The sequence below is a fragment of the Cygnus olor genome, chromosome 1 (assembly GCF_009769625.2).
Source record: "Cygnus olor isolate bCygOlo1 chromosome 1, bCygOlo1.pri.v2, whole genome shotgun sequence".
In the NCBI taxonomy this organism is placed as follows: Eukaryota; Metazoa; Chordata; class Aves; order Anseriformes; family Anatidae; genus Cygnus; species Cygnus olor.
Window position 1 is genome coordinate 26,958,604 of NC_049169.1, and position 13,840 is coordinate 26,972,443.

General features: G+C 41.1%; 1 protein-coding gene across 4 annotated transcripts in view; it reads right to left on the bottom strand.

Moving 5' to 3' along the window:
- Positions 1-13,840, bottom strand: part of MET (MET proto-oncogene, receptor tyrosine kinase) — a 91,951-nt gene that overhangs the window by 18,574 nt on the left and 59,537 nt on the right. For all 4 annotated transcript variants that reach the window (XM_040550288.1, XM_040550263.1, XM_040550273.1 and 1 more), the window contains exon 11: positions 4,183-4,401. In XM_040550288.1, the coding sequence (XP_040406222.1) occupies positions 4,183-4,401 (219 nt within the window). The remainder of the gene's footprint in view (positions 1-4,182; positions 4,402-13,840) is intronic.

Genomic DNA, 13,840 nt, shown 5'->3' on the forward strand with positions numbered 1-13,840 from the left:
AAACCTTGAAAACCTTGGGTCTGCTGCAGCACTTCCAAGAGCTGCCCTTCATCAAGAGGCCATTGAAGTACATTTTCAAGGGCCCCCAAAGTGATGCCATGGCAGAGTTAGGACACGTTCCCCCATGGCAAATATGAGCTGCCAAGCAATGCTGATAGGGATTATCTTGTGTCTGCAATGTGTTATCGCTCGTAATATCTAAGGACAGGTTGCTTTCCTGCCCTGACCTCAGGTGGAAGTTCCCAACTGTGCAAAGTGACCTGAGGCTTTAAAGGGAAAATGACTAGACTACGAGTTTCTTTGTTCATACCCCGACGGTGCTTGCAGAGAGATCAAATGCCTTTTGCCAAGTGTGGGGGATAGTCTTCTGAGCAGAGGCATAGAGGAAATCAGCACAGGACCTAGTCCTCTGTATAAACTGTCCAGTTCTTTCTGGCCCAGGTCAGTGGCTTCTGTGGGAGGTGGTGAGCAGATTCTCTGCCCTTTAGCAGACTCATTTCTTCAGTTATCCCCAGCAGAGAAATGCCGGAATTTCGCCCGCCCTGTGAGCTTCCCATGTTGGCAGGAGATGGGAGCACTTCTGAAGTAGCGTCTTTGTGGTTTTGAAGCAGGGAAGTGCCTCAAGCCACTCTGCCGTGACCGCTCTGACCGGGGAATGGTGGGCAGTGAGAGACTTCAAAGAGTCACATACTTGGCAGAGGAAGGCAATGATGTCGGTCCTTGAGAGACTTGGTAGTGCAGAAGACAAAAGGGCTGGCACTGAAGACTAGAAAGGCTGACATTCATGGCACACAGTGCCCTGACTATGTTTAGATAGAAGACTTAATGTTTCCTTGCATTTAACATTTTCTTACAAAAACATTTTATGGTCATCAGGGGAAACCAAACAGCACCTTTCAATCGGTACCCACCATCACTTGATGAAAGCTAAATATGTCACAGTAGATTAGTTTGACTGAAAAACTTGTGATAAAAGCTCTCTCCACCTCTCTGAAACCAATTAAGAAAAAGATAAAAGAACTTTGGTTTGGTAGAACAGTCTGTTCACTGAAGCAAGCTGCCATTTAATTTCACGCTGAGCTTGCTTAATTACCAAACAAAATATGACCATGAGGCATGTAAACGTGTGTGTGTATTTTTGTATGGGAGTACGGGGCTAGAGAAAAGTGTTGCCAATATGGCTTGTAATGATCTTTCGGCTCCCTACAATAATTTCTGAAAGCCACCTCACTGTTTTGATGGAAGCATCCCACTATAACTAATTCTATTTAGAAGAGGATGTTAAATTGGTGCTTGTTCATGCTTTGTTCTAGGAGACCAGCTTTCACTAATGTCATTCTCCAGTTGGTTGCCAGGAAATAATCGGGCCATCAGGCTTAGGTAGACATCTGCCTTGCGTGCCATGACTACAAGGTGACATCAATCCTACAAAATTGTTACTTTGGTCAGTGGTCAGTGGGACAGTCCTCAACCAGCCTTTCTATCTCATTATCTTCTTCTTTACAATAAATAGCACTAGGGACTTCTCCTTAAGGGAGAATAAAGGGTTCAAAAGTAAAGTAATAAGAGAGTTAAAAAAAACACTTAATTTTTAACCTAAGTGCCTGGGGAAGATTATGAAGCAAGTTCTCACGGAAGGATTTCCAGGCAGAGGAAGGACAAGAAGGAAGCGATTGGAAACAGCCAGAACAGGATTCCCAAAAGTAGATTTTGCCCGAGTGCTTTCTGTAAGGAGATGACGGGCTCTGTAGGTGAAGAGAGGGCACTTGACAATGTCTACCTTGCTTTTAGCAAGGTTTGCAACACAGTCTGTCCTAGTATTGAAAACAAATTGGCATGATACGGACTGGATGAGTGGACTATAAATTGCGTAAAAAACTGACTGGACCATCAGTTGAAAGATTACGAGTCTGACAAGTGGGGGATTTCTCAAGGGGGGATGCTGGGACCAATACTGTTTAAAATCTTCATCAACAACCTGGACAAAGGGACCGGATGCACTGTCTTTTGAGCTTTCAGATGTCATTAAACATAGGCAAATGACTGATACTGTAGAGCAGAATCACTGCTCAGAGGGCCTGCAGCATGCCGGAGGAACGTGCCAGCAGAAACCTCATAAATTCAACAAATACAGATACACAGTTCTGCACCTGGGATGGAATAAGCCCATGCACCAGGACATGTAGGGACAGCAGGGCAGAAAGTCACTTTGCAGAAAAAGACTTGGGGGTCCTGGTGGACCACAAGGTAAAATAAGGTGGCAACGTGCTGTTGTAGTGATGAAGGCTCACCAAGTATTTTAGCAGCAGCATAGCCACGAGATGGGAAAAGGTCATTGTTCTTCTCTACTCAGCACTTGTGAAGCCACACCTGGAGAATTTTGCTGAGTTTTGGGCCCAGCAGTAAAAGAGAGATAAAGACAAACTGAGTGAATCTCAGCAGAGGGCCACTGAGACGGGAAAGATGCTGAAGCAGAAGGTGCATAAGGCAAAGCGAGAGGAGCTGTTTTTTGTTTTTTTTTTTTTTTGAGCTGTAAAATCTCCATCCTTGGAAATTTTCAAAACTCATCTGGACAAAGCCATAGGCAACCTGACCAAATTTTTAACTTTGCCCTGCTTTGAGCAAGAGGGTTAGACTATGAAGACCTCCAAAGGTTTCTTCCAATCTGATTTATTCCATGATTCTTCTCCAATTACTCTCCCTTCTTTCCAACTGGTTGAAATACATGACCTGGAAATCACTGGAAACCGCTGCTGTCACTGCACAGAGGCATTGAGCCATACCAAAGCTATGTATTCCCAGCTCTCTGTTAATCTGCACACCAGAACTCTTTCTAGTCTTTTTCCATGAACAGGCAAAAGTTCACTCTGCATTGAGTGATTTTGCTGAAAAAAGGACCTGTGAGCTCCTAAGTAAACCTGCTCCATTATAGTTTCCTGTTCTTCTCTATATGGTTCTCCTTGTCTTTGGATTAAGAACTAGTATTTTATTTCTGTGCTTCTAAGTTTAGATCCCAGACTGATCATTCTTTGGAATTTGCCCAAAACATTTTGTGGTGTCAGATCAATATTCAGAGGGTTTGACTGGAACCCAGCATGACAGACAGAGACTCTCAGGTAACTGTCCGATTTTCTGCAGCCCAGAATTGGGTCACCAGATCATCTTGGAGTCAAAGACCTCAGGCGTCACAGATTTCATGGCTGGAAAATGTGTTGGCTCACAGAGCTCATGAAAAAATGACCCCACCATTAAGGTTGATTCTGTTCTTTAAAGATTTTTATATATTGTATGCCATATAAATTGTAAACATTCTATAGAAATGAAATGTACATAATAACAAATTTTCATCCATGTTCATTATAAATTACAAATACCTGTATTTACCCTGTTTCTATTTGAAACTTTAAATCAGTAACACACTACAATTCAGGAAATCAGACTCAAAAATGGATTTAACTTTCTCTGCAGCACTTTATACAAAGCAAACTGTGCCTCTGAGGGACCCAGATTCCTAAGAGATGTTTCTCAGTGCCGCCTAGGCTATTCTGAGTTCTCTTTTAACTGGCACTCAGCATCAATTTTGCATTTTTCATGGGTCCATAAATATTTAGGCTACAGTGGTGACTGATCTTCTTGAGTGACTTTGTGCACAGACCGGAATTTCCCTCAGCTCTAGAGAGCCAAAGTTGCTGGGACACTTCTCAAAGGTAACTCCACATCTTCCATGGGGCAGCATGCAAAACCATATGACAGTAAGAGCCGGGACTCACACGCAGACCACACACTTCAGGTTCTGGGCTGCTGGCCATGTTTAATTCTGAACTGTTGACGCAGCTTGTAGTAGTCAGAAGCTGATGCAGCCTGGTCGCCCCAGTTGGGGCCCAGAGGACAAGGAAAGCCCCTCTCCCTCTCTACCTGATCACAGTAACAGCCCTGGTACATCTTTGGTTTCACCTCTTTACCTTTTAGGTTGCAACAACTGGGGGCTTGGATGAACGCAGTCCTGAACACACTGTGCTCAGTCCCTCCCTGCCTTTGTTTCCTCGGGCCTCCCTCTACTTCATCAAAATATCTGTTCCACAGAACACTGCTGATGTGTTCTTCACAACTTTCAGTGCATTTATGAATACTTCTATTGTGTAAAAAAATAATAATTTAAAAACTTACTTCAACATTTCTTACCTTAATTTCCAGAACATTTGGGTTGCCTCTTGATATGAACACTGGCTTTTCAAAATGCTTAAATACAGGATTATTTACATAATCAAAATCAAAGTACAAAGAGCTGACACCATCAAAAATAAAAAACACTTTGGTTACAAAGGGTGGTTGAAGGTTGAAGGCTTTCAGGGAAGGAGTTGTACAGCAGATTATCTCTGAGCTAGAGCGGTGGCTACATGCCTATAAGAAAGAAATAAATAATTGGAGTAAGTAAGTGCATAGGGAGTAACTGATGAACATAGCTGTTCTTTAACAATATACATATGTTGAAAAAATAAACACCAGACGTCTTGTTCTTCTTTAACCATAGCAAAATCCTGAGCAGGGCTACACAATGTTTGTTTAGAGTTGGGAGAAAAGTGTAAAAACTCAATGGTGTTTGCACTCTTGTTGAGGAAATGTTCAAGTAAACAAGCTTCCTGGCCTGATTGTTCGCAGTGCTTTTAAAGTAAATATTTTGAAGATAATTAGTGGAAAATCATTTCCAATGCCAAGGACCATCCGGCGGCTACCCCTTCACTGGGCTGTACTGGGACACAAAGCAGCCATAACTCAGTTTATCCAGCCTATGTAAGAGTGACTACAACATGGACTTCTCTTCCTTTTATGCTGCAATAGCAAGGGACCAGAGGAGAAGGTAAAAATAGGGCCAATGCATCTGACTGAAATAGCGGAAAACAAAAGTAAAGCACTGTTTACTCATGGTGCAGCTGAGCTGCTATGTTTCTACCAGAAGGGAACTATGGACTCTGTGAGAAGGTGCATTAAAGCCAACACCTCTGTGGGAATTTGGGCCATGAAAGTTCAACAAAGCATATCTTCTTTCTAAAAAGGTATTTGTAAGACCCTGAAAGTGTGGCATTTGGTGCTTAGGTGTGCTGGTGTAATATAAGTCCCTCCTGGGACTGTTGGCTGCAGGACATGCTTCATGCTGTATCTCCCCACATGAGTGGGGATGAGATGTTTGCACCTCAGTGCCATGCAGAACCTGGCTGATAATAGGTGTGAAGCCATGTTTTCCCCCAGCTTGCAATTATTCCCACTTAAGGCATGCTCTGGACCAAGCGGTGCTTCCCAGGGGAAAGATGCTGGTGAGCCGCATGCTCCAGAAGACCTGCCAGGGAGTGCTCTGTGCCCTGGAGCTGCGATCCAGAGTCAAATATCTGGCCAGGGTGCTTCTATCCATGCTGTACCACTTTGACACAGGTCTCTTGAGACAGATGGGATGGACCCTGGTCCTCCCCCAAAGGATTCCTGTGTTGCAAGCAAGGCAGCTTGATCTGAAGCTGAGTTTGGTCAGTTTACAGGGACAGCATGAATCCTTGCAGGTGGGATTCATCCCGCCTGCATCCCGTCACCTGCACTGGAGTTAGTTGTCTAAACTGCCTTATAGTCAACAGAGTGAAACAGGCTCACCTCAAGAGAAATTCGTCTGATCTGTTTTGGACAACAGCTTTAATTAGATGAACAGCACTCCAGAAGGGTCAACTTTTCTCTCTTGACTGTAGAGGTTTCTAGATGTCTAATTGGATTATAATATCAACAGCACATCTACGAGCATTGATGGGAGGCTTGGTGGGTGCTGGGCAGCACCACACATGCTGCAGAGCAGCTTTTTTGCTTTTGTGTTGCATAAGCCTTGTGCAAGTAGTTCCCTGTACACTGTCCCAGACATTACACTTTTTTTTTTTTTCAATAGAGTGGCTGATGTGGCCCAGTGACAATGGGGTTTATAACCTAGTCATCATAAATCTTACATTTGTTCTACAAGGAATTTCCCTGGAAACCCAACAGTGCTGTTAAATATCTTTGTGCATCTAGACAGGGATAAAATATATATTTTTTTTCTGTTTTGTTTTGCAAATTAAATTGGTTCTCATTATAAAATGCTGCCTGAAGAAGCTGTGAAATTAGTTTACATTTGTCTGTAATATGTTAAATTAATGCAATGTAATTTTGCTGTGTTTCAAATCAGTGACATAACAGTTCAAACTGTATCATTTATATATTCACATTAACTTCGAAAGTATGATTAAATTAGACATCAGCACTTTTTCTTATCACCATAGTAATTCATGTTTCTTTGCATAATATTGTGAAAACTTAAATCTGCCCAGAGAAACATTTTTAAGGCTCTGAAACTGAACATTAGACTTTTAAAGCTCTACTGCAAGGTCTACATATCTGTGAGCCATGAGTTCTGTGCTCAGTTAAATAACTTGGTGTAGCTCTCAGTGACACTAGGGGGACTTGCACCCATGAAACTAACAGCCTGGTTAGATTCCTAGCACAAATTCTGAAATATATGTGCACCCTCCCATAAAAACGAGGTAATCTGTGGGACACAAGTCAAGACAGATTTTTCCACCATTTGCTTACAGTATTAGAGTATTTTTGTCCTTCCTTGATGTACACCATTTACCGTATCTCGTGCTTTGTTATGAGATGCCATGGATCTAGAACTTCATTTGAATCGGTATGGTAATAATAAGGTGCATCATTAGTATAATGTATGATCAAGTCATGTTTTCCCATGATATATGAATATTTGTAAAGTTATCTATCATATTGTGTCAATTCTAAAAAGAGATTACTAAAATATATAATTATAAAACCAAATATGTCCCAGGTAATCATTATATTTATTTGATTAATGTAAATTCATTAGTCTTTTTATCTACTGTAGAGTAGTGATGTCTGTTAAATGAATAGCAGTGGTATTCATAACTTTGTTTGTGGCTATCCATTAGAACCAGATACTTTACTTTATCAGGCTGGTCTCTGAAGAGGATGCTTTCAGAGAATGATAAAAATCTAATAATACTCTTTGGAGGGGATGCAATGTGACTGATTGGTAAGGTCAAGAAAAATCTTATTTGCAATGCCCTTATTGGTACATGATTTGACATGACATTTTTACCTTGAAATTGGTTTTAGCAATTGAAGAATATGATGGTTTAGTTTTCAAGAAATATTGGATTGAGGATCTATAAGAAAAAACTAACTCAATCTATTGCCTACTCAATTAAGATACTGCCTATCACCCAGCACCTTTAACTTTTATTTAATTAGACTTTAAAGTACATTCCTTTTAAAAGCTAAACCTGCACTCGTCCTGTGAATATAATCTACATCTAAGGACAATAAGGAAGAAAAGATGTAAAAATTATGGAACATTTCACAAGCATAAGTAAATACTATACCCCAAAGGGAATAATAATCCATTGCACAATGCATATGACTCATCACTTAAACGTATGTATTCTTGCTTCATTTGTAAAATATGACCCTTGAGGCAATTAATTCAAACCTGACCTACAGAATCTGAACTTTGGTGCCCAATTCAATTTTTTTTCATCTGAAACAACAACAGGAAAAATATGAGGGAGGATCTCAGAGCTCCAAAGGTCTCCCAGCAACTGACCCAGATAAGAGAGGGGCACTCAGATGTGTATTACAGGATCTGTAGCAGTCAGACAGGAGAAAAGGGCCAATTTGTCCTTTCGTAAAAAATCTAAACTTTTGGAGTTCCAGTGAGAAATGAAAGTTGAATGAGGTTAAAGTCAGACTGGGAGACTGTCCAGCTGTGTCTGCCAAAGGATGATCTCTCAGAAGAGAGATGGGAAGTCAAGTCCAGCTTGAGGAAAACCCGTTCAGAAAGCTTTTATGTGTGGGTGAGAAACTGAGCAGTGACACTCAACCAGGATATCTTCAAGATTTTTCAGAGGACTCGTGGGCTTTTTCTGTCATTTCAGGTGGTGCAAGAAATGGTACTAATGGTTCAGTACCATTTTTATTCTAGTTGTCTTACTGGATGAAAGCAAGGGAGATGATACTTCCAGTCTATGAGATCGCTGGACCAGAAGGTAGAGTAAACCCTTTCTTTCTACTGAGTCTGACAGCCAGCCCTTCACACAACATGACTGATACTGACTGGGAGCCCAGTCTCCTCCTTGGGTTTGGGATGGTTAACGTGCTTGACAGCAGTGCTCCCCAGGGAGCCCAATGAGTTCACAACTTAGGCTTTTCACTGACACCTGTCACTGAACTATTTCCTTTGCAAGAGATGTACCTGAGACACAGATTCAGCACAGAAAGGCCATGGTTCACCTTCATGAGGGAAATTCTTTTCTGGGCTTCTGTGGCAGCTTTAACATACAGAGTCAACATAACTGGAAGATCTGACCCTCAGCATGTTTGGATACATAATCAGGAATAACTTCGATAATCACATGCTCACCATCCACAGTTCCCAGGGAATTTCTTCTCTCATTATTTAACAAATCTAAGCTAGACAGTCTCAGGTGAATTCTAGGCAGTTTGATGGGTATTATGAATAGAGATTGTTAAGGGACTTTAAATGTAGAAAAAACTTTAGGGTATTTTAAAATTCTCCTGCAGCACAACAGAAAATGGCATCTAGCAGGGAGTAATTAAGAAATACTAAAGATTATTCAAGAGGCTACTTATTGAAGAGATAATTAAAAGTCTGTGGAAACAGATGATCTTGCATAGCTACAGGGTCAGTTGTTGTTGGAGATCATTCATTAAAAGGTGCTTTTCCCTAGGTTTGCAACCTTGGACATCTTGGTAGATTCATAGTTAGAAGGGATTAAGCAGTGGGAATATGTATCTGAATTAATTAATGGATGGAACATTCAAAATGCTACAGCAAACGATCCCCAAATGACAACTTGTTTGTTACTGGGGAACCAATGCAAAATACAGGCTGTCAAAGAGAAAATATTGGCCTCAAGCTTTTAGCAGGACTTATAGCAGAAGTTAGAAGGTACTTATTTTGTAAATAGGCTCCTGATCAAACATCATCCCAAACCACGCCAAGCTTTTACACAGTGTCCTGGTTTCAGTTAGGACAGAGTTAATTTTCCTCCTAGTAGCTGGCAGGGTGCTATGTTTTGGATTAGAATGAGAAGAGCGCTGATAACATGCTGATGTTTTAATTGTTGTAGAGCAGTGCTTACACCAAGCCAAGGACTTTTCAGCCTCTCTCTGTCCTGCTAGCGAGCAGGCTAGGGATGCAGCAGGAGCTGGGAGGGGACAGACCCAGGACAGCTGACCCAAACTGGCCAAAGGGGTATTCCATACCATCTGACGTCATGCTGAACAATATATAGGGGTGGCTAGCCGGGGTGGAGGGGGGGCCGGCTGCTCGGGGATAGGCTGGGCATCGGTCAACGGGTGGTGAGCAATTGCATTGTGCATCACTTATTTCGTACACATTATTACTATTAATACTATTATTATCATTATTGTTGTTGTTATTCTTTTCCCTGTCTTAATAAACTGTCTTTATCTCAACTCACAGACTTCACTTTCCCGTTTCTCTCCCCCATCCCGGAGAGGGAGCGGGGAGGGTGAGCGAACGGCTGTGTGGTGTTTGACTGCCAGCCGGGCTAAACCACAACACACAGGCACAGTACAAAGTGAGTGGAAGGAATAAGCTGCTTCCTTCTTTGTGCATCTCACACTGGAACTGAACACATGAGCCTAAGTGAGAGGATTAGTGCATCCTTATGCATTATCTAGAGCTCTCGGGAAGAGTAATTTATGCAGAACTCCCCAGATTCATATTTTTTGTTCCTAATCGGAACAAATGGTCAAAAGAACTAATGAAACAGAAATTAAAAAGAAACACATTGCAAGTGCTGAAACATATGGTTCAATAACTGTAGAACATTTTTTTCACTCGTGTTGAAATACCGAATTTGAAGAAGGCAAGACATATTATTTTGATAGTGTTAGTGGAATGTAATATAAACACAATTAGTGTGAACACAGTATTGAATAATTTCAATGAAATTTAAATAAATATGAAAAGAAAATGATAAAATTGAAGCAAGGCATTTTTACCTTATAGAACACAAAATTTCAGAAATACTGAACTGCAAGCATGAGAGCTGATATGGTCAACTTAGAATAGTTAAGGAATTATAGAATGGCTTGGGTTGGAAGGGACCTTAAAGACCATCCAGTTCCAACCCCCTGCCATGGGCAGGGACACCACCCACCAGACCAGGTTGCTCAAAGCCCCATCCAGCCTGGCCTTGAACACCTCCAGGGATGGGGCATCCCCAGCTTCTCTGGGCAGCCTGTGCCAGTGCCTCACCACCCTCTGAGTAAAGAATTTCACATAATCAGAGAGTGGATAGGTGGTCTGTGGGCCTGAACCTGCACCACAGTCGCTTCTGCTCAGACCTGTGTGGCCAGTGAACAGTGGAATCGCTAAGCTACCACCAGCCCTAAACCTACATGTTTCTTCTACAGGAGGCTGGCGTATTACACACCAAACTTTTCAATTCCAGTGAAATTGCATTTCTTACTGGGAGTTGTTTCATAGAAACTCATTTGCCAGCTCTACTGCTCATCTCTCCCACTGGGATGGAAAGAAAGAGGCAGAGGAGAGCAAATGCCCCAAGGCATGCAAGTTGGCTCTGCTCCCTGAGGCTTTGGGATGCAGAGCACCCCTTACAGCTCCTGCTGCTCATGGCAGTGACCCTCCACTCACACTGTGACTCCACTGGGGATCCAGACCACAGTTAGGCCTGGTGGAGTGAATTAAGGGTTTGGGGACAAAGAGATGGCAGCAAAAGAAGAGAGCTCTTTTAAGTCAGATGCAACCAGTTTTAGGCAAATGAGAGGATGTCTGGGAGGTAGCAGAAAGAATGAGCAGAGCTCTAAGAAACAACAATTATCAGGCAAGGTTGGAGCAGCTTGGTTTGTTTAAACTGGAAAAGAGAAAGGCTGAATCAGACCATGGTGCAAGTAAAATTAGCAGGAGGGACAGGTAATCTGTTGTTTGTGTCCACTGAGGGTTAAAAAAGAAGACAGAACATTAACAGCTGGGATTTGGGTTAATTATTGGAAAGAAGTCTTTCCAAACCACTAGGTAAGCAGGTAGAGCATCTCTCTCCCAAACTTGTTTAAGCAAGGTTGTGAAATTTCCTTCACAAGGAGCTTTAATAACATCCTAGACAAATATCTGTCAGGCAGTGGTCTGGGTACATTTGCTCCTGCTGCAGGGAAGTAGGCCAGGCTAGGTCTTTATGGTCCCTCCCAGCTGCACTTTCCTTTGATGCTCTGGGATGTGTTTCAGTGCTGGGTTTGGTTTTCCCAAGAGCCAGAGTTTCTGAATGCTGACAAAAGCAGCTTCTTGGAGGAGGCTGGTGAGAGAAAACTGAAAAGAAAAAGGGCTAAAGGAACAATTAAAAAAAATGACTCAGTTAACACTCCTCTCTCAAAATAGGGAAGCAAAAAGGTAATTTAACCTCAGCTAGAGGACTTCTTGATCATTTTGTTTTGTATTGCACTGTTTGTCTGGGTTTGGTCTATTCAGGACCACAACCTGTTTTCTCATTTGTTAACATGATAGCTGCTCATTGCATTGCTCTGGATCCCTGCTGGAAAGAGTTCCTCATCATTATTTGTTTTTGGAATGACTGGATGAAAGTTTGTTTTTTGCATAGGGTTCAGAATCTCCCACACAGAATGAGACAGGTTGCAACATTAGGCATCCTTCACCAGCAATTTCCTCACTTGCATAGTGCAACCTTGTTTTGTCACTTTTAAATCTTCCCCTTCTCCCTGAGAACAAATATTCTTCCTTGAGAAATAGGCTTGAGGTAAAGACTGGTGGCAGAACAAATGACAAGCAGAGCTGGCCTGCCACAGAGGGAAGCCACTGAGTGCTTGAGGCATTTAATTTCAATAGCGCAAAATACTTGGGCAATGTCAAAGCATAATACAGTCTTGATTACAATCTGTTTGAGGTTATAGTCCAACCCTTAATGCAGGGGGAATGACCACATGCACAGCTTCTTTTATTCTGGGGCAGATTTTTAGAGCTATGTAAAGAGATAGACAGTGGTAGGGGACAGATATCCTCATGGAAAAGGAGGCTGAGACCTGCCTCTTCTTGTATGTTGGCAAATATCATGGACACTGCAAGGTATGAAAGCAAAAGAATAAGGGACATAATTCTGACTATCTACATCCCTGGCTTTTTTCAACAGCAGGTTAAATGGCAGGATGGGAAGAAACCACTACTCATAGGAAAGTGTGCTCTCAATATCTGAAGAAAAGAGGAAACTGTACAGCATTCATTGTCTGGACTTCCCAGTCACTTTTAGACAATGGATATACTTCTTTACATTAGATCCTTTCAAATCTGTACTAATTCTGACAAAGTCTCCAAACACAGTCTTCATGGATTTTGAAGAATACGTTGTTGTTAGAGTGAGAATTTTATCAATAGATATATAAAAAAAATCTAAGTCAGACTAGGAACTCCGTTGAGTTCCAAATATTATCTACTCTCATTGACTGGGAATCTGACAAGCAAGATGTGCAGAATCAGGCCCTGAAAAGAAGCAATTTTGCATATTCTCCCAGAACAGAGAATAGAGGAAACAGGTAAATTAAAAAGAAAGCTCATATCCATGCAAAGCAAAATCTAAAGAGCTGATTTCAGCAATGATCTTTTACTTTGTAAGTCTTTGGCACTTAGAAATAATTGTACTCACAATGCTGAAAATCTATGAAATTCTGAGTTTGTTTGATTTCACCAAAATGTTTTATTTCCCAACTCATAGGTATTTCCCAACTCATAGGTAAAGCATCTTTCTGATAACACTGAACACTGCATTTCTTTGCAGGGGCACTAATTTTCAGATTAAAATCTGTACCCATTAAATTACAAGCCATGATTACATCCAGCTCAAATTCAGGTCCCGACACTCATAATATTATACAAATCAGGATCATGAAGAATATTGTGACCTTGAAACTATAAAAGACTGCAAATTTGCTAACAAACCATTTAAAATGCTTTGAGCAAACCTAGGTCTAATACTTAGAATTCAGTACAGGAAATATTGTATGATGATCATTAGAAACAAGCTAAGAATATGAACAGTAGTGTAGCATGTCATAAAGCGTGTAGGTCAATTTAGCTTCAATTAGGCTAAACAGACCATACAGGATGAGAAAATGTCAGAGACAAAAGACAAATGTGTAGGCAAAAGGTTACAGGAAACAGTTCCAGTCCAAGTAGCCAATAAATGTCATCTTTGCCTTATAAAAATTAAAGTATGTCACATGACCATATCTGATCACGTTATTTAAGATACTGCACATTATTAACTCAGGTAACAAGAGATGGTTTTGAATTTATCTTCATGAAGAGGGTCCCAATTGCAGATGCCCAAACCTTTCTTAATATTTAGTTACTGAACTTTGGCAAGTTAGGAAACATTTACCCCAACAGGTAATTTGGCAATCAGCATTTTTTTAAAACAATGCTTACTCTTCATTTTACGTATTTAATTTTCCTATTTATTTGATGTTTGTTCCATTTTCCTTTTATTTTCACAGTCACCATTTCAATACATTTCCTGCCTATCACAGTAACACTTGAACTTGCTATGTCTGAATAGCAAGTGAATCTGGCATACCTGTATTGCATTGTTTTGTGTTTAGTCATTGAATTTAAATTGTGATATAAAAATCTTGTTATTGGGTACTGTGAAAGCCTAATTTCTTTGCAACAATTTTATTAGAAACTGTTGTTCTCCTCCCCCTTCAATTTCCAATTTATTGTTGA